The sequence below is a fragment of the Chiloscyllium plagiosum genome, unplaced genomic scaffold (genome assembly GCF_037043375.1).
Source record: "Chiloscyllium plagiosum isolate Xiang-an unplaced genomic scaffold, Cpla_swu_hap1 HiC_scaffold_5, whole genome shotgun sequence".
Taxonomy (NCBI): Eukaryota; Metazoa; Chordata; class Chondrichthyes; order Orectolobiformes; family Hemiscylliidae; genus Chiloscyllium; species Chiloscyllium plagiosum.
The window spans coordinates 138,377,885-138,403,387 of record NW_028270143.1 but is presented as its reverse complement, the minus strand read 5'-3'; the positions used below and the strand labels follow the sequence as shown (position 1 = coordinate 138,403,387).

At 47.0% G+C, this 25,503-nt stretch overlaps 1 protein-coding gene across 1 annotated transcript in view; it reads left to right on the top strand.

Moving 5' to 3' along the window:
• The window catches only part of LOC148150048 (microtubule-actin cross-linking factor 1, isoforms 6/7-like), a 374,112-nt gene that overhangs the window by 242,549 nt on the left and 106,060 nt on the right, over positions 1 to 25,503 (top strand). The window contains exons 11-14 of the mRNA XM_087987781.1: positions 4,145 to 4,315; positions 5,443 to 5,598; positions 17,607 to 17,804; positions 22,244 to 22,369. Of these exons, the coding sequence (XP_087843907.1) occupies positions 4,145 to 4,315; positions 5,443 to 5,598; positions 17,607 to 17,804; positions 22,244 to 22,369 (651 nt within the window). The remainder of the gene's footprint in view (positions 1 to 4,144; positions 4,316 to 5,442; positions 5,599 to 17,606; positions 17,805 to 22,243; positions 22,370 to 25,503) is intronic.

Sequence of the window (25,503 nt, the reverse complement as noted above, 5' to 3'; positions counted from 1 at the left end):
AACTGGGTTGCCACTGGTGCAGGACAAAGGTCTGGATGAAGAACCCAAAAACCTTTACTGCTGTGTCCTTGTGGAAGTGAGGGATTTCAGGTCATCCCCAGCTTCAGGCTGCTTTCTGAAAGTTTAATGAATCACCCAGCACCGAGAGTGACAACTAAATGTAAACTATCTCTTTCATAGCAGCAGCTGTGTGAGGGACATTGCCACTTCAATGGTGTCTGGTAAAGCACACATGCTAATCGCTGCTCGGTCACATAGAACGTAAGTATTGTTGAAAAAGACCTTTTTATGGCCTTGACCAATCAGAATCAAATGTAGACAATTCTCAACAAGTCCAGCTCTGTGTCCATTGTACTTGCTGCTCATCAACGAGACCCATGCTTACAGGATGTGAGTGACTGTACTTGTGCCACACTCAGTCAAATGCAGCCTTGATATCAAAGGCTGTCCCTCTCCCCTCCCCTCTGGAATCCAGCTCTTTTGTCCATGTTTGACCCAAGGCTGGAATGAGGTCAGGAGCTGAGTGACCCTGGGGGAACCCAAACTGGGCAGGTCACTGAGCAGGTTATTGCTGAGCAGGTGCTGCTTGGTAGCTCTGTTACTGACACCGTCCATCACATTACTGAGGATCGAGGGGAGACTGATGGGGCAGGAATTGGTCAGGTTGGATTTGTCTTGCTTTTCATGTACAGGACATTCCTGGTTAATTTTCCGCATTGTCAGGTAGATGCCAGTGTTGTAACTCTACATGGAACATGTTGGCTGGGGGTGAGGCAAGTTCTGGAGTATAAGCTTTCAATACTATTGCTGGAATGTTATAGTGCTACCCCTGGCATGTCCCCTGCACTCCCCATTGAACCAGGGTTGATCCCCTGGCTTGATGATAATGGGTGAGTGGGGGATATGCCGGGCCATGAGGTTACAGATTGTGCTGGAGTTCAGTTCTGCCGTTGATGGCCCACAGTGCCTCATGGATGCCCACCCTTGAGCTCCTCGATCAGTTTGAAGTCTGACCCATTTAGCACAGTGATGGTGCCACACAACACACTGGAGGGGATTCTCAATGTGAAGGTGGGACTTTGTCTCCACACGGACTGTGTGGTGGTCATTCTTACCGATACTGTCATGGACAGATACATCTGCAGCCGGCAGATTGGTAAGGATGAGGTCAAGTATGTTTTTCCCTCTTGTTGGTTCCCTCCCCACCTGCTGCAGACCCAGTGCAGCAGCTCTGTCCTTTAGGACCTGACCAATTCAATCAGTAATACTGCTGCCGAGACACTCTTGGTTTTGGACATTGAAATCCCCCACCCGAAGTATATTCTGTGATCTTGCCATCCTCCCTCAAAGTGTTGTTCAACATGGAGGATACCGATTCATCAGCTGAGGGAGGGCGGTATGTGGTGATCAGCAGGAGGTTTCCTTGCCCTTGTTTAACCTGAAACAGTGAGACTTCCTGGGGTCCGGAGTCAATGTTGAGGACTCCCAGGGTAATTCCCTCCCGACTGTATCCCACTGTGGAGCCCTGTCTACTGGGTCTGTCCTGCCGGTGGGACAGGACATATCCAGGGATGGGGATGGTGGGGCCTGGGACATTGCTGTGAGGTTATGATGCCGTGAGTATGACTGTGTCAGGCTGTTGCTTGGCTAGGCTGTGAGACAGCTCTCCCAGTGTTGGCACCAGCCCCCGGATGTTAATGAGGGGACCTTTGCAGGATTATAGAGTCATAGAGATGGACAGCATGGAAACAGACCCTTCGGTCCAACCCGTCCATGCCGACCAGATATCCCAACCCAATCTAGTCCTACCTGCCAGCACCCGGCCATATCCCTCCAAACCCTTCCTATTCATATACCCATCCAAATGCCTCTTAAATGTTGCAATTGTACCAGCCTCCACCACATCCTCTGGCAGCTCAGTCCATACCCGTACCACCCTCTGCGTGAAAAAGGTGCCCCTTAGATCTCTTTTATATCTTTCCCCTCTCACCCTAAACCCATGCCCTCTAGTTCTGGACTCCCCGACCCCAGGGAAAAGACTTTGTCTATTTATCCTATCCATGCCCCTCATGATTTTGTAAACTTCGATAAGGTCACCCCTCAGCCTCTGACACTCCAGGGAAAACAGCCCCAGCCTGTTCAGCCTCTCCCTATAGCTCAAACCCCCAACCCTGGCAACATCCTTGTAAATCTTTTCTGAATCCTTTCAAGTTTCACAACATCTTTCCGATAGGAAGGAGACCAGAATTGCACACAATATTCCAACAGTGGCCTAACCACTGTCCGGTACAGCCGTAACATGACATCCCAACTCCTGTACTCAATACTCTGACCAATAAAGGAAAGCATACCCAAACATCGCCTTCACTATCCTATCTACCTGCGACTCCACTTTCAAGGAGCGATGAACCTGCACTCCAAGGTCTCTTTGTTGAGCAACACTCCCTAGGACCTTACCATTAAGTGTATAAATCCTGCTCAAGCTTACTTTCCCAAAATGCAGCACATTGCATTTATCTAAATTAAACTCCATCTGCCACTTCTCAGCCCATTGGCCCATCTGGTCCAGATCTTGTTGTAATCTGAGGTAACCCTCTTCGCTGTCCACTACACCTCCAATTTTGGAGTCATTTGTAAACTTACTAACTGTACCTCTTACGCTCACATCCAAATCATTATTGTAAATGACAAAAAGTAGAGGGCCCAGCACCGATCCTTGTGGCACTCCACTGGTCACAGGCCTCCAGTCTGAAAAACAACCCTCCACCATCACTCTCTGTCTTCTACCTTTGAGCCAGTTCTGTATCCAAATGGCTAGTTCTCCCTGTATTCCATGAGATCTGGCGTTGCTAATCAGTTTCCCATGGGGAACCTTGTCGAACGCCTTACTGAAGTCCATATAGATCACATCTACTTGTTATGGCTGGTTTTGCCATTGTCTTCCGGTGCCAAGGTCGATGCCAGGTGATCCGTCTGGTTTCATGTCATAGAGTTATAGAGTCATAGAGATGTGCAGCATGGAAACAGACCCTTCGGTCCAAACCGTCCATGTCACGATTGATACAACTGAATGCCTTTCCTGGCCATTTCAGAGGGGCAACTGAGAGCCAACCACATTGCTATAGGTCTAGAGTCACATGTAGGCCAGACCAGGTGAGGATGGCAGATTTCTTTCCCTGAAGGTCTTTCATGGACCAGATGGTATTTTCCCAACATTTGATGACAGTTTCATGGTCACAATCACTGAGATCAGTTGTAGATTCCAGATTTATTAAGTACTTTTCAATTCCACCAGCCCCCATGTTTCAATTCAAGCCCCAGATTTCAGACATTAGCCTGGGTTTCTAGCCCAGTGACATTATTGTTATGCCATGTTGACCTCCCATTTTCTCATTTCTCTCTGGACACCCACATTTGCAAGATTCATGTTTTTTTTAATCATTTCCACTTGTACAACAGCCTCAGTCTTCTGCACATTATCCTGGGTCTGCCAGCCTGTGGCTAACTCACTGAAGCTGTTTGTATCTTACAGCCGCATGTGTCCTTCCACACAGCTTCCTGATCCACCCAGGTTTGTAACATTAACAAATGTTGATATTTACACCCTACCTCTGAACCTAAGTCACTAATTTGTTGCTCTCCTCTCTCTCCCCCTCCCCCACACTTTCTCCACTCCTGCCTTCCTCCCACTCTCTCCCCCTCTTTACTCCCCACCTCCTCTTTCCCCACTCTCTCTCCTCTATGCCACCCCCACTCTCTACCCCTCACCCCCCTTCCAATCTCTCCCACACTTGTCTCTCCCCATCTCTCCCAATCCTCTCTCTCCCTCCTTTCTCTCTCCTCAATGTCTCCACTCTCTCCCCCTTCCATTAACTCCTCACACTATCTACTCCTCTCTCTTAACCTCCCAATATCTCCCTTTCTTTCTCTCCTCCTTCATCTCCCCCTGTCACTATCTCTGTCTGTCTCCCCTTCCATTATCTCATTTTCTCTCCCTCCATTTCTCCCTCTCTCCTTCCCCACTTTCCCCTCCCTCTCTCTCCCTTCTCCCAGCTGCACCTCTGCCATCCCCCCATCTCCTTTTTTCTCCCTTCCCTTCTCCCTCCCTACTCCCCCTATCCTCTCTTGGACCACTTCTCTGCAGGAGTTGATGAGTGATCTCTATCTGCAGAAGTTAGAGGTGGAGACCCTTACTCATCACTCTCAGTCTTTCACTCGCCGATTGCCAGTTCCTGAGCGAGAGCTGATTGAGGGGCTCTTGCAGGACTATCGAGAACGCTGGGAGAAGCTGGAGAGAGAATTAGTCAGTAAACAGGTAAGGGGGATTCACATTAGAGAGGGAACAGTGGATGTTCCTGGTGGAATAGGGGGTGTTCCTGGAGAAATGGAAGATGTTTCAGAAGGAATGGGGGATGGTCCATTAGAGAATGGAAGATATTAGAACCACAGAATGGTATAGCACGGAAGGGATCCATTCGGCCCAACTTGTCCAAGCCAACCCAAAGACCCCGAGATGTCCTTTCTAATTTCATCTTGCTGCACATGGCAACTTACAACATTTTAAAGTTCAGAACCAGGAACGTTTTCAAAAAGTTTAGTGCCTCAACACAGGCAGCCAATTCCAGGCACCTACCATGTTCTCTACATGGCACGGGTGGCTCAGTGGTTAGCACTGTTGCCTCACAGCACCAGGAACCTGAATTTGATTCCAGCCTTGGGTAACTGTCTGTGTGGAGTTTGCACACTCTGCCTGTGTCTGCGTGGGTTTCTTCCCACAATCCAGAGCTGGACAGGTTATGTGGATTAGCCATGTTAAATTGCCCCACTGTCCTGTGGACATATTGACCAAACAACCTCACCTCCCCATGGCCGAACACGTCAACTCCCCCCTCCACCCCCAACCAACTCCCCCAAGGACATGCAGGTCCTGGGCCTCCTCTGCCACCAAACCCTAACCATCCGACGCCTGGAGGAAGAATGTCTCATCTTCCACCTTGGGACCCTCCAACCATACGGGAACAATGTGGATTTCTTCATCTCCCCTCCCCCCACCTGGTCAGCATGGATGCGTTGGACCGAAGGGTCTGTTTCCGTGCTGTATGACTCCACGCTCGTGTTGGCATGTGGCACTGGGAGTAATCCTGAGGTTTGAGGTCCTGTATTTTAATTTGTCTCCTAACTTCCTCGATTCAGCTGTCGAGTCCTCATCCCTGTGTTTGGTGGTTGATACCTCTGTGTGTACCACCACCAGACTGTTCAACCTCCTGCTCCAGAATGTCTTGCAGCCACTCTGAGACATCCCTGACCAGAACACTATGATATTCGAGAGGAGATAGAGGAGAATCCAGAGCGATTGGTGAGAGGGTGGGCGGGGGGGGGCGGGTAGCGGTGACTGAAATGGAATGAGGAATCCAACTTCGGACTTTTGTCCTTTGATTGCAGCATGAGTTAGAAAAGACGTTGCTGAGTCTTGGACATTTCCAACCAGCTCTCCAGCAGACTCTGACATGGCTGATAACTACCCAGGAGTTACTGGATCAACAACGATGCCCCAGCATTGATCTCCACACCTGTGAGATACAGCTAACAAAACTTCGGGTCAGTTCGATAGATCTATAATAGATCAATATAATCTTTACAGGTGGCACAGTGGTTAGCACTGCTGCCTCACAGCGCCAGAGACCCAGGTTCAATTCCCGCCTCAGGCAACTGACTGTGTGGAGTTTGCACATTCTCCCTGTGTCTGTGTGGGTTTTCTCTGGGTGCTCTGGTTTCCTCCCACAGTCCAAAAATGTGCAAGTTAGGTGAATTGGCCATGCTAAATTGCCCATTGTGTTAGGTGAAGGGATAAATGTAGGGGAATGGGTCTGGGAGGGTTGCTCTTCAGAGGGTCAGTGTGGACTTGTTGGGCCGAAGGGCCTGTTTTCACACTGTAAGTAATCTAATAAGATCATAGACATAAGACACAGGACCAAAAGGTAGGCCATTCAGCCCATCAAATCTGCTCTGCCATTCAATCATGGTAGATATGTTTCTTGACTCCATTCTCCCTCTTTCTCTCTGTAACCTTTGATCCCCTTGATACTCAGGAACCTTTCTATCTCAGTCTTAAATATACTCCATGACCTGGCCATCACAGCATTCTGTGGAGTGAATTCCATAGACTCCCCACTCTCTGGCTGAAGACGTTTCTCCTGATCTCTATTCTAAAAGGGTCTTCCCTTTACTCTAAGGCTATGCCCTTGGGTCCGAGTCTCTCCTACCAATGGAAACATCTTGCCAAAATCATCTGTTTTGTCAACATCATTCAGTATTCTGTATGTTTCAATGAGATCCGACCTCATCCTTCTAATGTCCATTGAGTGTAAACCCAGAGTCCTCAAACGTTCCTCATTTGTGAACCTTTTCATTCCTGGGACCGTTCTCATGAACCACCTCTGAACATGCTCCAGGGCCAGTACGTCCTTCCTGAGATATGGGCCCCAAAACTGCACATAATATTCCAAATGGGGTCTGGCCAGAGCTTTATAGAGCCTCAGAAGTACATCCCTGCTTTTATATTTAAATCCTTTCAAAATAAATGCCATAATTGCATTTGCCTTCCTATCTACTGACTCAACCCGCAAGTTTACCTTGAGAGAATCCTGGACTAGAACTCCCAAGTCTCTTTGCACTTCAGATTTCTGAATTTTCTCCCCCATTTAGAAAATAGTCCACGCCTCCATTCTTCCGACCAAAGTGCATCACCTCACACCTCCCCACGTTGTACTCCATCTGCCACTTCTTTGCCCACTCTCCTATCCTGTCCAAATCCTTCTGCAGCCTCCCCACCTCCTCAATGCTACCTGTCCCTCTACCTACCTTTGTATTGTCTGCAAACGTGGCCAGAATGCCCTCAGCTCCTTCATCTTGATCGTTATTGTATAAAGTGAAAAGTTGTGGTCCCAACACTGAGCCTTGTGGAACACCACTTGTCACCGGCTGCCATCCTGAGAAGGACCCTTTTATCCCAGTCTCTGTTTTCTGCCCAACAGCCCAGCTTCTATCTGTGCTAGCACCTTGCCCCTAACACCATGGGCACTTCGCTTACTCAGTAGCGTCCTGTACGGCACCTTGTCGAAGGTCTCCTGAAGTCCAGGTAGATAACATCCATTAGCTCTCCTTGGTCTAACCTGCTCATTACTTCCTCAAAGAATTCTAGCAGATCTGTCAGGTGTGACCTCCCCTTGATGAAACAATGTGGACTTTGCCGTATTTTACCGTACATTTCCAAGTATTCAGAAATCCTCTTCCTCACAATGAATTCCAGGATCTTACCCATGATCAAGGTTAGGCTAATCGGTCTGTAATTTTCTATCTTTTGCCTTACTCCCTTTTTAAACAGGGGTGTCATGTTAGCGATTTTCCAGTTGTCTGGGACCCTCCCTGATTCTAGCGATTCCTGAAAGATCACCACTAACTCCTCCGCTATCTCTTCAGCTATGTCCCTGAGAACTCTGGGCTGTAGCCCATCTGCTCCAGGTGATTTATCCACCTTCAGGCCATTCAGTTTTTCTAGCACCTTCTCCTTGGTGATGGCCACCAGACTCAGCTCTACCCCTTCACTCTCTTGAATTTTTGGGATATTACTCCTGTCTTCCACCATGAAGACTGACCCAAAGTAATTATTCAGTCCCTCAGCCATTTCCTTGTTCCCCACTACTATCTCTCCAGCGGCACTTCCAACAACCCAATGTCCACTTTTGCCTCTCTCTATATATCTAAAGAAACTCTTACAGTCTTCCTTTATATTACTGGCTACCTTACCCTCATATTGAATCTTCTTGGTCTTTGTAAGCTTCCAAATCCTCTAGTTTCCCACTGCCCTTCATCACGTTATATGCTTTCCCTTTTGTTTTTATGCTGACCCTGACTTCCCTGGTCAGCCAGGGTTGCCTCATCCTCCCAGTACCTTGCTTCCTTTTCCTCAGGATGAATCCCTGCTGTGTCTCCTGAATTACTCCCAGAAGCTCCTGCCATTGTTAACCTGCATCAGCTTTTAGAGTCCGACACCCCCTTGGTCTTTACTGAGGATCTATGCTCCAGAACTTGCCGCTTCCCTCGCCAAGTTGTTCCAGTACAGCTACAACACTGATATCACCCCAACATTGTTGAAAATTGCCCAGGTTTATCCTGTACGTAAAAGGCAGGGCAAATCCAACCCAGCCATCAGTCTCCTCTTGATCCTCAGTAACGTGATGAACAGTGTCATTAACAGTGCTATCAAGCAGCACCTGCTCATTGAGGCCCAGTTTGGGTTCCACTCAGCTCCTGACCTTATTGCAACTTTGGTTCAAAGCGTTTTAACTTATTCATCGGTGAGATGTGCTGTTGGGGTGGCTGGTCAGCATTTATTGCCCATCACAAGTTGCCCTTGAGAAGGTGGTGATGAGCTGTCAATATGGACGAAACAGCAAAAGTTCAGAAGTGAGGTGAGAGTGACAGCTCTTGACATCAAGGCTGCATTTGACCGAGTGTGTCATCAAGGAGCCCTGGCAAAACTGGACTCAATGGGAATCAGGGTCAAACTGTCTGACTGGAATCATACCTGACACATAGCAAGATGGTCATAATTGTTGTAGGTCAGTCATCTCAGCTCCAGGACACCTCTGCAGGGGTTTCTCAGGGTAGTGTCCTAGGCCCAACCATCTTCAGTTGCTTCATCAATGACCTTCCCTCCAGCATAAGGTCAGAGGTGGGGATGTTCGCTGATGATTGTACAGTGTTCAGCACCATTCGCAACTCCTCAGATACTGAAACAGTCCGTGTTCAAATGCAACAAGATCTAGACAATCTCCAGGCTTGGGCTGACAAGTGACAAGTAACATTCATGCCACAGAAATGGTCATCTCCAATAAGGAGCAATCTAACCACCACCCCTTGACAATCAATGGTGTTACCATCACTGAATCCCCCACGATTAACATCCTGAGGGTTACTATTGACCAGAAATTCAACTAGACTCACCATATAAACACAGTGGCTACAACAGCAGGTCAGAGGCTGGGAATACTGCAGCGAGTAACTCACCTCTTGACTCCCCAGAGCCTGCCCACCATCTACAAGGCACAAGGCAGGAGGGTGATGGAATACTCCCCACTTGCCTGGATGGGGGCAGCTCCAACAACACTCAAGGAGCTTGACACCATCCAGGACAAAGCAGCCCCCACTTGATTGGCACCACATTCACAAACACCCACTCCCTCCCCCACCGACGCTCAGTAGCAGCAGTGTGTACTGTCTACAAGATGCACTGAAGAAACCCACCAAAGATCCTCACACAGCACCTTCTAAACCCACAGCCACTTCCATTTAGAAGGACAAGGGCAGCAGATACATGGGAACACCACCATCAGCAAGTTCCCTTCCAAGCCCCTCACCATTCTGACTTGGAAATATATCACCGTTCATTCACTGGGTCAAAATCTGGAATTTGTCCCCTAATGGCATTCCGAGTCTATTTACAGCACATGAACTGCAGCAGCTCAAGAAGGCAGCTCACGCCCACTTTATAGAGTCAGAGAGTCATACAGGTAAAAACAATGACTGCAGATGCTGGAAACCAGATTCTGGATCAGTGGTGCTGGAAGAGCACAGCAATTCAGGCAGTATCCTCTCATTGGATGCTGCCTGAACTGCTGTGCTCTTCCAGCACCACTGATCCAGAATCAGAGAGTCATACAGCACAGAAACCTTTTGTCTGACTCATCCATTCTCACCAGACATCCTAATCTCTTCTAATCATTTGCCAGCATTTAGCCAATATCCCTCTAAATCTTTCCTATTAATGTACACATCCAGATGCTTTTTAAATGTTGTAACTGTACACACCTTGACCATTTCCTCTGGCAGCTCGTTCCATACACACACCACCCTCTGTGTTTAAAAAGGTTACCCCTCATGTCCCTTTTAAATCCCGCCCCTCTCACCCTAGTTCTGGATTCCCCCCTATCCCAGGGAGAAGACTTTGTCTATTTACCCTATCCATGCCCCTCATGATTTTATAAACCTCTATAATGTCACCCCTCAGCCTCCAACGCTACAGGGAAAACAGCCCCAGCCTGTTCAGCCACTCCCTATAGCTCAAATCCTCCAATCCTGGCAATGTCCTTAAATCTTTTTTGCACTGTCTCAAGTTTAACAACTTTAATTGGTAATGAGTTGAAGGGTTATGGGCAGAAGACAGGAGAATGGGGGTGAGGGGTATATCAGCCATGATCGAATGGCACAGCAGACTCAATGGGTCAAATGGCCTAATTCTGCACCTATAACTTATGAGCTGTTTGTGCAGCAACACTCCCCAGGACCCCACCATTAAGTGTATAAGGAGAAAGTGAGGCCTGCAGACGCTGGAGATCAGAGTCGAGAGCGCGGTGCTGGAAAAGCACAGCAGGTCAGGCAGCATCCAAGGAGCAGGAGAATCGACATTTCGGGCAAAAGCCCTTCATCAGGAATGAGGGATGAAGACAAACTATTCCTGATGAAGGGCTCCTGCCCGAAACGTCGATTCTCCTGCTCCTCGGATGCTGCCTGACCTGCTGTGCTTTTCCAGCAACACACTCTCGACATTAAGTGTATAAGTCCTGCCCTGATTTGTCTTACCAAAAAAGCAGCACCTCACATTTATCTAAATTAAACTTCATCTGCCACTTTTCGGTCCATTGGCCCATTTGATCAAGGTCAGGTTGTAATCTGAGATAACCTTCTTCACTGTCCACTACACAACCTAAGAGCAAAGAAAATTTACAGCCCAAGAACTGGCCCTTCGGCCCTCCAAGCCTGAGCCGATCCAAATCCACTGTCTAAACCTGTTGCCCAATTCCTAAGCATCTGTATCCCTCTGCTCCCCACCTACTCATACACTGATCCAGACGCATCTTAAATGAATCTACCGTGCCTGCCTCTACCACCTCTGCTGGCAACACATTCCAGGCACCCACCACCCTCTGTGTAAAGTACTTACCGTGTGTATCCCCCTTAAACTTTCCACCTCTCAGCTTGAACGTGTGACCTCTGGTTATTGAATCCTTTACCCTGGGAAAAAGCTTGTCTCTATCCACCCTGTCTATACCCTTCATGATTTTGTAAACCTTAATCAGGTCCACCCACAATCTCTATTTTTCTAATGAAAATAAACCTAACCTACTCAACCTCTCTTCATAGCTCACACCTTCCATACCAGGCAACATCCTCGTAAACCTTCTCTGCACCCTCTCCAAAGCGTCCACATCCTTTTGGTAATGTGGCGACCAGAACTGTACACAGTATTCTAAATGCGGCTGAACCAATGTCTTGTACAATGTTAACATGACTTGCCAGCTCTTATACTCAATACCCCGTCCAATTAAAGCAAGTATACCATATGCCTTCTTGACCACTCTACCCACCTGTGCAGCAACCTTCAGGGTACAATGGACCTGCACTCCCAGATCTCTCTGCTCATCAACTTTTCCCAAGGCTCTTCCATTCATTGTATAATTCGCTCGAGAATTAGACTTTCCTAAATACATCACCTCACATTTGTCTGGATTGAGCTCCAGTCTATCTATATCCTCCCGTATTCTTTGACAGTCCCTTATGCTTTCTGCTACTCCACCAATCTTTATGTCATCTGCAAACTTGCTGATCATACCAACAGTGTCCTCTTCCAGATCATTTATGTATATTATGATATTTATGATATTTATGATTTATGATATCCTAGTCTCATGTTCCTAACCACGTCCTGAGTTCATCTGCCTTCCCTTTTGCATTGAAATAAATGCAGTTTAATTTACCAGTCCTACTCCACTCTCTGCCAAGCTCTTGTCTCTTTTGACTAATAGACTTGCTCCCCGTAACTACTGTACCAGCCTCAGCCTTTCTCACTATCTCTTTGGTTCCCACCTCTCCTTACTAGTTTAAAGCCTCCCGAGTAGCACCAGCTAATCTGCCCGCTAGTATTCTACATACAGAATCTGCAGGCAGGGAGGAAAGCTAATGGCATGCTGGCCTTCATAGCGAGAGGATTGAAGTAGGGATGTCTTGCTGCAGTTACACAGGGCCTTGGTGAGGCCACACCTTGAGTATTGTGTACAGTTTTGGTCTCCTAGTCTGAGGAAGGACGTTCTTGCTATTGAGGGAGTTCAGTGAAGGTTCACCAGACTGATTCCCGGGATGGCAGGATCAATGTATGAGGAAAGACTAGATCGACTGGGCTCCTACTCACGGGAATCTCACAGAAACATATAAAATCCTGATGGGACTGGACAGGCTAGATGTGGGAAGAATGTTCCCGATGTTGGGGAGGCCCAGAACTAGGGGGTCACAGTCTAACAGTAAGGGGTAAGTCATTTAGGACTGAGATGAGGAAGGATTTCTTCACTCGGAGTTGGGAACCTGTGGAATTCTCTTCCACAGGAAGCTGATGGGGCCTGTTCATTAGATAGAAAGGAGTCAAGGGGTATGGGGAGAGGTTGGGAATGGGCTACTGAGACTGCATGATCAGCCATGATCATACTGAATGATGGTACAGGCTCAAAGGGCTGATTGGCCTCCTCCTGCACCTATTTTCTATATTTCTATGATAATGGTCCCCTTCCAATCTAGGTGGAACCCATCCTTCTTATACAGGTCAATTCTATCCCAAAAATGTGAATCCTTGCCCACTATACCAGCTCCTCAACAACACATTAATCTGCTCTATCCTCCTATTCCTACTCTCACTCACACATGGTATCAGTATTAGTCCACATTACTTCCTCCAGGACCAACATTTCAACATCCTGCCTAATTTCCTTTATTCTCCCTGCAGAACATCATCCATTTCCTTACCTATACCTCTGGTACCAGTATGTACAATGACTTTCTACTGGTCAGTCTCCTCTTTGAAAATATTCTGCTCCCTCTCTGAGACATCCTTGACCCTAGCTCCAGGGAGGCAACACCGCATCCTAATGCCTCCTCGTTGGCCACTGAAACATCTTCTGTGCCACAGACTAGACAGTCCCCTATTACAATCAATCACTTGGAACCTGACTTACTCATTACTGTACAGCCAGTTACAGTACCAGAAACCTGGTTGTCAGTGCTAGACTCCCCTGAGAGGTCACACCTCCCGACAGTATCCAAAAGGGTCTAGTGGTATTATCGTTGGACTGTTAAGCCAGAGATCCAGATAATGTTCCAACGACCCAGGTTCAAATCCGGCCAGCATTGATGGTGAAATTTGAATTCAGTAAAACTCTGGAATTAAGAGTCTAATGATGACCGTGAATCCATTGTCATTGGACAAACCCATCTGGTTCATTAATATGCATTAGGGAAGGAAAGTGCCATTCTTTGCCAGATCTGGCCTACATGTGACTCCAGACCCACAGCAATGCGGTTGACTCTTAAACTACCCTCTGGGTAATTAGGGATGGGTAATAAATGCTAGCCTAGCCAGCGACACCCTCATCCCATGAACAAATACCAAATAAAATCCAAACGGCAGACCTGTTTGAGATGGGGATAGCCACAGGAGACTCCTTACCTACCTGCCTCCCTCTCCTACCATTCATGGCAGTCAACCATCGACCTCTCTATATCTGCAGTGTCTCCATCTTCCATCATACCCCCAGCTCTTGTAAACTCTTGCCTCAAACCCACTGCTGCAGCTGATCCATGTAATCTAAAAAGGTTGCAACCAAACACACTTTCTCTCGGCATAGTCATCAGGAATATGAAATTCTCCCTAATCTCCTACATCCAATAGAAATTGAATTGAGTTGAATTTATTGTCACATGTACCGAGGTGCAGTGAAAAGCTTTGTCTTGCGAGCAATACAGGCAGATCGCAGAGTTAAATAGCATAGATAGTAAATAATAGGGAAACAGCAGCAAAAACAAAAACACAGGTACAGGCGAATGTTAAGAGTTTGCGAGTCCATTCAGTGTCTAACAATAGTAGGATAGAAACTGTTGTGAAACCGGCTGGTGCGTGTGTTCAGGCTTCTGTACCTTCTCCCCGATGGTAGAGGTTGTAGAAAAACATTGCCAGGGTGGGATGGATCTTTGAGAATGCTGGCAGCCTTTCCCTGACAGTGGGCCTGGATTCCATAGATGGGAGGTTGGCCTTTGTGATTGTCTGGGCCGAGTTCACCACTCTCTGTAACTGTCTCCGATCTTGAATGGTACAGTTGCCATACCAGGTAGTGATACATCCAGACAGGATGCTCTCGATGGCACACCTATAAAAGTTGGCAAGGGTATTCGCCGTCATGCCCCAAATTTCCTCAGCTGCCTGAGGAAGAAGAGACGTTGTTGGGCCTTTGTAACCAGTGTGTCCACATGAAGAGCCCAAGAAAGCTTGTTGTGGATGACCACTCCCAGGAGCTTGACACTCTCCACTCGTTCCATCTCTGTGCTGTTAATGTTCAGGGGGGGCATATGTAACATCCCGCCGAAAGTCAATAATGAATTCCTTGGTTTTGTCAGCATTGAGAGTTAGGTTGTTCTCAGTGCGCCATTTTTCCAGGTCTTCCACCTCCCATCTGTAGTCTGTTTCGTTGCCATCTGAGATTCGACCGACTATGGTAGTGTCTCAGCGAACTTTTGTAAATGGCATTAGTCTGGTATTTGGCGACGCAGTCATGGGCATACAGTGAGTACAGTAGGGGGCTGAGTACGCACCCCTGGGGGGCTCCAGTGTTGAGTGTTAGTGAAATATTGTCCCCAATCTTCACTGATTGTGGCCTGTGGGTCAGGAAACACTGAGGTTCCAGTTGCAGAGAGTGGGGCTTAGTCCGAGGTCACTAAGTTTAGTAATCAGTCTCGAGGGGATAATAATGTTGAAGGCTAAAGTGTAGTCAATGAGTAGGATTCTTACATAGCTGTTCTTGGTGTCAAAATATTCTAGGGAGGAGTGAAGGGCATCTGACATGGATCTGTTGGTCCATTAGGCAAATTGGAGTGGGTCAAGCGTAGTGGGGAGGCTGGAGTTGATTAATGCCATGACCAGCCTTTCAAAGCACTTCATGCCCACCGAAGTTAGGGCCACTGGGCGGTAGTCATTGAGACATGCTGCATGAGCCTCCTTAGGCACAGGGGTGATGTTGGCCTCTTGAAACAGGCAGAGACAGTGGCCTGCTGCAGGGAGAGGTTGAAGATGTCCCAGAAGACCCCGGCCAGTTGATCTGCACATGCTCTGAGTGCACGGCCTGGTACTCTGTCTGGTCCCATCACTTTCCTTAGATTCACAGGAAGAAAAAATGATCTGACCTCTGATGCAGTGACTGTTGGCATAGGTTCGACAGGCCTTATTGGAATAGGAGTTACCTCTCCACTGAAATACTGCTCAAAGTGAGTAGAGAAGGTGTTGCGGAGGGATGCATCATCGTCTGCTATCTTATGCTGTCTCTTTTTAGAACCTGTGATGTCATTCAAGTCCTTGCCATAGTCTCCGGGTGTCTGTCTGGGTCTCTAGTTTGGATCGGTATTGGTCCTTGGCTGCCTTAATGGCTCTGCGAAGGTCATACTTGGATTCCTTATATTTGAGTGGGTCTCCTAATCTGAAGGCCTTACACCTGATTTTTAGCAGGTTCCGCATGTCCTGGTTCATCCAGGGTTTCCTGTTGGGGAACTCCCAGATTGACTGGAAGATAACCACCAATGCATCTATTATTTCTAGAGCCACTTCCTTAAGCACTCTGGGATGTAGGTTATCAGGCCCTGGGGATTTATCCACCTTCAATCCCCTCAATTTTCCCAGCACCATTTCTCTACTAATATTGACCTCCCTCAGTTCTTCCCTCTCACTAAATCTTGCATTCTCCAGGAATTCTGGGATCTGATTTGTGCCCTCTTTTGTAAAGACAGAGCCAAAGTATGTATCCAGTTGCTCAGCCATCTCTTTGCCCCCTATTATACATTCCTCCGTTTCTGTCTGTAGGGGACCTATATTTGTCTTCATCAGTCTCTCTCTGTTCACGTACCAATGAAAACTCTTACTGTCAGTCTTCATGTTCCCTACCAACTTACTTTTGTTCTGTGTTTTCCCCTTCTTCATCAATCCCTTGGACCTTCTTTGCTGAATTCTAAACTGCTCACAATCCTCAGACATATTATTTTTCTTGGACAATCTGTATGCTTCTTCCACCTGTATGGATCGGATACCATCTCTAATTTTCTTACCCATTTTACTTTTGTGCCAGACAGGATTAAACATTTGTTGCAGTTTCCCCCGTGCATTCCTTGAATGTATGCCATTGCCTATCCACTGTCATTCCTTTAAGTGACTCTCCCCAATCTATCAAGACCAACTCACGCCTTTTATCTTCATAGTTTCCTTTATTAAGATTCAGCACCCTAGTCTCCGAATCAACTACCTCACTCTCCATCTTGTTAAAAATGACTATCTTGTTACAGTTGCTATTTGAGGAAAGACATTCTGGCTATTGAGGGAGTGCAGCGTAGGTTCACGAGGTCAATTCCTGGAATGGCGGGACTACCTTATGCTGATAGATTGGAGCGACTGGGCTTGTATACCCTTGAGTTTAGAAGACTGAGAGGGGATCTGATTGAGACATATAAGATTATTAAAGGATTGGACATTCTGGAGGCAGGAAGCATGTTTCCGCTGATGGATGAGTGCCGAACCAGAGGACACAGCTTAAAAATACGGGGTAGACCATTTAGAACAGAGTTGATGAGAAACTTCTTCACCCAGAGAGTGGTGTGTGTGTGTGGAATGCTCTGCTCCAGAGGGCTGTGGAGGCCCAGTCTCTGGATTCATTTAAGAAAGAGTTGGATAGAGCTCTTAAGGATAGTGAAATCAAGGGTTATGGAGATAAGGCAGGAACAGGATACTGATTGAGGATGATCAGCCATGATCATAATGAATGGTGGTGCAGGCTCGAAGGGCAGAATGGCCTACTCCTGCACCGATTGTCTATTGCTCATCCCCAAGGGGTCTCACACAGCTAGATTGGCAATGATTCCCTTCTCATCACACAGTACCCACTCTAAGATGGTCTGCCCTCTTGTTGGTTCCTCCACATATTGGTCAAGAAAGCCATTCCATATACGTTCCTGGAATTCCTCCTCTACAGCATTGTGGCTTATTTGATTTGCCCAATCTACGTGCAGATTAAAATCATGTGATATTTCCTTATCACATGCATCTCTCATTTCCTGTTCACTGCCATTCCCAACATCACCACTGCAGTTTGGGGAATTCTCTGTATGACGTTGATTCTCCCGCTCCTCGGATGCTGCCTGACCTTCTGTGCTTTTTCAGCACCACTCTCTCGACAGTCAGTAACACCCACATCCCTGAATTAATTTTTAAGAATCTCCATCACCCCCTGGGCTATGACCAGATCAGAAACCCCCCTGATCCAGTGAAGGGTTTGGAGATCCATCACTCTCTCCCTCAGTGGATTGTCTGCTGTGAGTATGAATCATGAAGTGTTTGTGTCTCTGTGACGGATGGAGATATGTTGAACAGGTTAATCATGAGCAGGAGCTGGTGTCTCTGCCTTCAATGTGCACAATGAGGAAGTTTGTTGTTGTTGAACCTCGGGACTGCCATGCCTCTTGTTATACAGGTTCTGTGGAATGATGTGAGAGCGCATGAGAGCACAGTGCAGTCTGTTCACCAAGCTGGTCTCGCACTGCTAACTCCAAACTCCAGAAAAACGGGGAGGAACCTTTCCCATAATCTTCAAGAACTGAATCTGCGATGGGAGCGTGTGAAATATCAGACTGAACAGCAAGTGCTGGAGCTGGAGACCACTGTGAGTCAGGTATGGAGTAAAGACAGAGTGAGTGAGGGAGGGACTGAGTCAGTGTTGGGAGGGACTGAGTCAATGTTGGAAGGAACTGAGTGAGTGATGGAGGGACTGAGTGAGGGACAGAGTGAGTGATGGAGAGAGGGGCTGAGTGAGGGACAGAGTGAGTGATGGAGAGAGGGGCTGAGTGAGGGACAGAGTGAATGAGAGACAGTGAGTGAGGGGATGGAATGAGTGAGTGAGGGACAGAGTGAAGTGGGGGACAGAGTAAGGGTGGGACAGAATGCACGTAATAGGCTAGTTAATGAATTAGTTAACGATTTAGTTTAAATATCACAGTCTAAGGTAATATTAATTGATAAGTCACAAAAATGGATGAATAAATGGAATCCATGAGGTAGGGTCTTTGTTGTCAAAATATTGCAACATGGGCATCCTTATCAAAAAAGACTGTTTCAGTTTGATTTTTATCTCCACACAGAAACAGAGGGATGGGGAGCAGGAGTAGGCCACTCAGCCCTGCTCCACCATTCCATATGATCACGTGACTCAGTCTCCTCTTCCTGCTTTCTCCCCAGACCCTTGGATCCCTTTAGTCCTAAGATCTAAATCTAATTTCTTCAATGTTTGGGCCTCAACTATTTTCTGTGACAGAGAATTCCACAGGCTTACCACTCTCTCAGTGAAGACATGTCTCCTCATCTCAATCCTAAATGGTCACCCCGTATCCTTAGACAGTGACTCCTCATTCTGGACTCCCTGGCCATTGGGAACATTCTTCCCGAATCTACCTTGTCTAATTCCGTTAGAATTTTATAGGTTTCTATGAAATTCCCCTGTCATTCTTCTGAACAAAGAGAACGAAGAACAGGACAGCACAGGAATGGCCCTTCAACCCACCAAGCCTATGCTGACACATGACACCTTTCCAACCTAAAAAACTTGCCTCTATGCAGACCATATCCCTCTATTCCCTGCCTATCCATGCATCTGTCAAGATACCTCTTAAACATTGCTCCTGTACCCGCCTCCACCACTGGCTCTGGCAGCACATTCCAGGCACTGACCACTGTCTGTGTAAAAAAACACTTGCCTCTCATCTCTCCTTTAAACTTAAACTCATGTCCCTCTTTCCAACCTGAGAAGCAGACTCTGATGATCCACCCTATATAATATTAAATACTTCCATCAGGTCGCTCCTCAGGATCTGATACTCTATTGAAAACAATCAAAGTTTATCCAACCTCTCCTTCTAGCTAATACACTCCAATCCAATTAACATCCTGGTAAACCTCTTCTGCACCGTGTCCAAAGCCTCCACATCCTTCCTATAGTGTGGGGAGCAGAACTGCACACAGTACTCCAGATGTGGCTTCACTGAAGTTCTATACTCGGTGTAACTGATGAAGGTGAGCATGCAGTAAGCCTTCTTTACTTCCTTAACCACTTGTGTTGCTACTTTCAAGGAGCTATGGACTTGCACCCCAAGATCCCTCTGTATATCAATGCTCCTCAGGGTCCTGCCATTTACTGTATGCTTGCCTTTTGCCTTTGACCTCCCAAAATGCATCACTTCACACTTGTCCGCATTAAACTCCACCTGCTATTTCTCCATCCAACTTTCCAAACGATTTCTATCCTGTTGGATCCTTTGACAGCTCTCCTCTTTATCCACAACTCTACCCATTTTTGAGTTGTCTGTAAACTTACTAATCAGGCCATCTCGACTTCCATCTAAATCGTTTATCAATACGACAAACAACAGAAGTCCCAACATCCAGATTCTTGCAGAACACCATTGATCACAGTCCTCCAGTCAGAGAAACATCCCTCCACAACCACCCACTGTCTGCTGGGAGAAAGTGAGCACTGCAGCTGCTGGAGATCAGAGTTGAGAGTATGATGCTGGAAAAGCGCAGCCGTCAGGCAGCATCCAAGGAGCAGGAGAAGCTCTTCATTGGGAATATGGGGTGGGACCCAAGGCGGTTGAGAGTTAAATGGGAGGTGGATGGAAGGTATCTGGGAATGCAATAGACTGATGAAAGTGGGGGTGGAGGGTGGAAGATGACACATTCTTCCTCCAGGTGGCTAGAGGTGTGGGCACAGGTTTTACACCTCAGCGGTGGCAGGGGAAGGTGCCAGGAGTGGAGGGTGGGTTGGTGGGGGACGTGGATCTAACAAGGGAGTCGTGGAGGGAATCATCTCTGCAGGTTGCAGATAGGGGTGGGGAGGGAACTATATCTCTGGTGGTGGGGTCTGTTTGTAGGTGGAGGAAATGGCAGCAGATGATATGTTGTATTATCCTCCGCCAAGGGCATGCAAGTCCTGGGCCTCCTCCCCTGCCAAACGCTAGTCACCCAATGCTTAGAGGAAGACTACCTCATCTTCTGCCTTGGGACCCTCCAACCCCAGGGCGTCAATGTAAATTTCACCTGTTTCCTCATTTCCCCATCTCCCACCTTATTCCAGATCCAACCCTCCAACCCAGCACCGTCCCTTTGACCTGTCACACCTATCCGCTCCACTCTCCTCTCTGACCTATCATCACCCGCCATCTCCATATCACTTTCCCATCTACCTTCCCCCCCAGCCCCACCCCCCTCCCATTTATCTCTCAGCCATTCCTGATGAAGGGCTTATGTTCGAAATGTCAATTCTCCTGCTCCTCGGATGCTGCCTGACCTGCTGTGCTTTTCCAGCACCACACTGTTTGACTCTGTCTGCTGTGGCCAAGCCAATTTTGTATCCAACTCACCATGTATCCCATGTGACTTAATCTTCTGCATCAGCCTACCTTGAGGGATCTTGTCAAACACTTTTCATGTGGATAACATCCCTGGCCTACTCTCACCAATCACCTTTGTCACTTCCTCATGCTCCTTTATTGCATGTATCTCAAATTTCCTCTTTCCTGACATCACACCTACTGTTTGGCGACCTAATCAAACTATGCTTTTCCAAGTAATGCCACCCACATTGTTCTCTTGGTGTTTCTCACCTCTCCTCATACAGATTCCACATTGTCAGAGTTAATCTCCTTCCGCCCTATTGAATTAATTTCCTCGAAGCAGCCATGCAACTCCACCTGCTTTCTTTCTCGTCTGTCCTTCCTAAATTCTGAATACCTCTGGATAATCCGTTCCCATCCCTGGTGTCTGTACTGCCACATCTCAATAATCCCAGCTGTATCAAAGAGTCATAGAGATGTACAGCATGGAAACAGACCCTTCGGTCCAACCCGTCCATGCCGACCAGATATCCTAACCCAATCTAGTCCCACCTGCCAGCACCCGGCCCAAGTCCCTCCAAACCCTCCCTATTCATATACCCGTCCAAATGCCTCTTAAATGTTGCAATTGTACCAGCCTCCACCACATCCTCTGGCAGCTCATTCCATGCACGTAGCACCCTCTGTGTGAAAAAGTTGCCCCTTAGGTCTCTTTTATATCTTTCCCCTCTCACCCTAAACCTATGCCCTCTAGTTCTGGACTCCCCGACCCCAGGGAAAAGACTTTGCCTATTTACCTTATCCACGCCCCTCATAATTTTGTAAACCTCTATAAGGTCACCCCTCAGCCTCTGATGCTCCAGGGAAAACAGCCCCAGCCTGTTCAGCCTCTCCCTGTAGCTCAAATCCTCCAACCCTGGCAACATCCTTGTTAATCTTTTCTGAACCCTTTCAGGTTTCACAACATCTTTCCGATAGGAAGGTGACCAGAACTGCACGCAATATTCCAACAGTGGCCTAAGCAATGTCCTGTACAGTGTAGGCCCTAAAAATGAACAATAACTGAGGGAACCTTTTAAATGCAGATTCTTGATTTTCTCTTTACAACTTGAGAGACACTGAATTTAAAAGGACATTGACCAATGGAAAGCAAGAGGAACAAAAGCACTAAAATCACTGAAAGAGACAAAACAGCTCAATAACACATCTGATTCCATTTGTTTTTACTCGTTCCAAACGTTTACGCTGGAATCTCTGTCTTTTTCCTTTTCCCTGAAATGTCTGCTCTGTCTCCTTTTCCTCTTTTAAGTTCCAGCCTTCTTGTTTCTAGTTGTCTATCCTGTTCAAAATTAAGCATTTAATTTTCATTTCCTGCTTCTCAGCCATCTCATCTGCAATCCCCTCCAATTTAATTGACTCATTATCTTGTTTGCTTTACTGTTCTTCCAATTTCAAATGCTGTGCTATCATCTCAGTTACATCTGCCACCGTAGCTCCTACTTTTAACACTAACTGCTCTACCAACTCAATTAGTCCATCCTTGAGTTACTTTTGCTCAGTCACTTCAAGATAACTCTTCCTTTTCCAGAAAAGTCTGGGTAACTGCTGAACTTGTTTGGTTTAAAAATACATAAAGATCCTGGTATATCTCCTTACATCTTTTTCCAACATTTCCATGTTCACTATCCCCCCCCGAATGGCCTAATTTATTTGTTTGGATGTTTAGGCGCAGAAGCTAAACCAGGAAATACAAGGCCTTTTGCTGTGGATCGATGAAGTTGAAGGACAATTGTCTGCAAATGGACTTTGCGAAGCAGCTCAGACAGCTCAGGAGAGATTCCAGCTTCACCTGGTGAGTAATGAGGCTTGTGGGCTCAGAGCTCAAAACTGCTGCTAATGTGTCAGCCCAGGGCTGGGTCAGGCCTGTCAGGATCCCTAACTTCACACTAAAACCTCCCCGAAAATCAACTCCCACTTTTTCGACTTTACAAGGGGACTTCACGTTTAAAAAGTATAAAAGCAAATTAACGTGGATGCTGGAAATCTGAACAAAAAAACAGAAATTACTGCAGGAAGCCAGCGAGTCTGGCAGCCTCTGTGGAGAGAAAGCAGAGTTAACATTTCTAATTCAACATTCTGAGAAAGACTCGTACTAGAAATAACTGTGTTTCTGTCTCTCTACAGATGCTGCCAGACCCATTTCTGTTTTCATTTTTAAAACTTACCTACTGTGACTCCGAAGGGAAGGGGGAGAAACAGGAGAGCGATAGTGACAGATCTAATGGTTCGAGGAACAGACAGGAGATTCTGTAGTCACAAGTGAGACTCCTGGATGGTATGTTGTCTCCCAGGCACCAGGGTCAGGGATGTCTCAGATTGATTTTTAAGGGGTAAAGAGAACAGCCAGAGGTTGCCACCCGGGTTGATCGAGTTATTAAGAAGGCAGATGGTGTGTTGGCGTTTATTGGTGGAGGGATTGAGTTTCAGAGCCACGAGGTCATGCTGCAGCTGTACAAAACTCTGGTGCAGCCGCTCTTGGAGTATTGCGTACAGTTCTGGTCACTGCATTATCGGAAGGATGTGGCAGCTTTGGAAAGGGTTCAGAGGAGATTTACTCGGATGTTCTTATGAGGAAAGGTTGAGGGACTTGAGGCTGTTTTCGTTAGAGAGAAGAATGTTGAGGGGTGTTAATTGAGACAGATAAGATGATCAGAGGGTTAGATAGGGTGGATAGTGACAGCCTTTTTCCTCAGATGGTGATGGCTAGCACGAGGGGACATAGCTTTAAATAAAGGGGTGATAGATTTAGGGCAGATGTCAGAGGTAGTTTCTTTACTCAGAGAGTAGTAGGGTAGTGGAATGCACTGCCTGAAACAGTAGTAGACTCGCCAACTTTAAGGACATTTAAATGGTCATTGGATAGACATTTGGATGAGAATAGAATAGCGTAGGTGAGGTGGGCTTCAGATTGGTCTCATAGGGCAGTGCAACATCGAGGACCGAAGGGCCTGTACTGCGCTGGAATGTTCTATGTTCTAAGTTGTGGTACATATCGGTACCAATGACAAAGCTAGGGAAAGGGATGAGGACCTGAAAAGTGAATATAGGGAATTAGGTTGGAAGCTAAAAGGCAAGATGAGCAGAGTAGTGATCTCAGGATTGCTACCGGTGCCATGGGCTAGTGAGGCTGGGAAGAGAAAGCGAGTGCAGCTGAACATGTGGCTGCAGGGATGGTGTAGGAGGGAGGGCTTCAGATATGTGGATCATTGGGATACCTTCTGGGGAAGATGAGACCTGTACAAATTGAATGGGTTGCACCTGACCTGGATGGGCACCAATATCCTGGATGGGAGGTTTGCTAGAGCTCTTCAGGAGGGTTTAAACTATATTGGCAGGAGGATGGGAGCCGGAGCTATGGATCAGAGGATGAGGTAGCTGGTGAACAGGCAGATACAGCGTGCAGACAGTCTGTGAGGATGGATAGAAAGTTGATCGGGCAATGTTGCAGTCAGCGTGGTGGGTTGAAGAGTGTCTATTTTAACTCAAGAAATGTCAGGAGTAAGGGTGATGAACTTGGAGCTGTGATGTTGTGGCCATTACTGAGACTTGGATTTCACAGGGGTAGGAATGGTTGTTGGATGTTCCAGGATTTAGATGCTTCAGGGAGGGAGATAAAAGAGGTGGGGGAGTGGTATTGCTAATTAGGGATAGCATCACAGCTGCAGAAAGGGAGGTTGGCAAGGAGGGCTTGTCTACAGAGTCAGTATGGGTTAAAGGCAGGAACAGGAAAGGAGCAGTCACTTTGTTGGGAGCTTTCTATAGATCCCTCAATAGCAACAGAGACGTGGAAGAACAGATTGGGAGACAGATTTTGGAAAGGTGCAGAAGTAACAGGGCTGTTGTTACGGGTGACTTCAACTTCCCTAATACTGATTGGAACCTCCTTAGTGCAGATAGTTTGGATGATGCAGATTTTGTTAGGTGTGTCCAGGAAGGATTCTTAACTCAATAGGCCAACTAGATGGGAGGCCATATTGGATTTGGTGCTTGGCAACAAACCAGATCAGGTGTCAGATCTCTTGGTGGTAGAGTATTTCGGTGATAGTGATCACAACTTCCTGACCTTTATTGTACTCATGGAGAGGAATAGGAGCAGATGGTTTGGGAAAGTATTTAATTGTGTGAGGGGGAATTACAATGCTATTAAGTAGAACTATGGAGAATAAGTTGGGAGCATTGGAGGTGGAGTGGACAGCAAAGAAGGTTACCTCGGATTATAAGGGATCTTGATCAGATGGGCCAATGGGCTGAGGAGTGACAGGTGGATAAAAGCAAATTACTGCAGATGCTGGAATCTGAAACCAAAAGAGAAAATGCTGGAAAATCTCAGCAGGTCTGGCAGCATCTGTAAGGAGAGAAAAGAGCTGACGTTTTGAGTCGAACTGACCCTCTGTCAAAACTTTGACAAAGGGTCAGTTAGACTCAAAACGTCAGCTCTTTTCTCTCCTTACAGATGCTGCCAGACCTGCTGAGATTTTCCAGCATTTTCTCGAGTGGCAGATGGAGTTTAATTTAGATAAATTTTAGGTGCTGCATTTTGGAGAGGTTGAACAGGCTTAGGCTATTTTCCCTGGAATGTCGGAGGCTGAGGGGTGACCTTATAGAGGTTTATAAAATCATGAGGGGCATGGATAGGGTAAATAGGCAAGGTCTTTTCCCTGGGGTTGGGGAATCCAGAACTAGAGGGCAAAGGTTTAGGGTGAGAGGGGAAGGATATAAAAGAGACCTAAGGGGCAACTTTTTCACTCAGAGGGTGGTAGGTGTATGGAATGAGCTGCCAGAGGAAGTGGTGGAGGCTGGTACAATTGCAACATTTAAGAGGCATTTGGATGGGTATATGAATAGGAAGGGTTTGGATGGATATGGGCCAGGTGCTGGCAGGTGGGACTAGATTGGGGTGGGATATCTGGTCAGCATGGACGACAG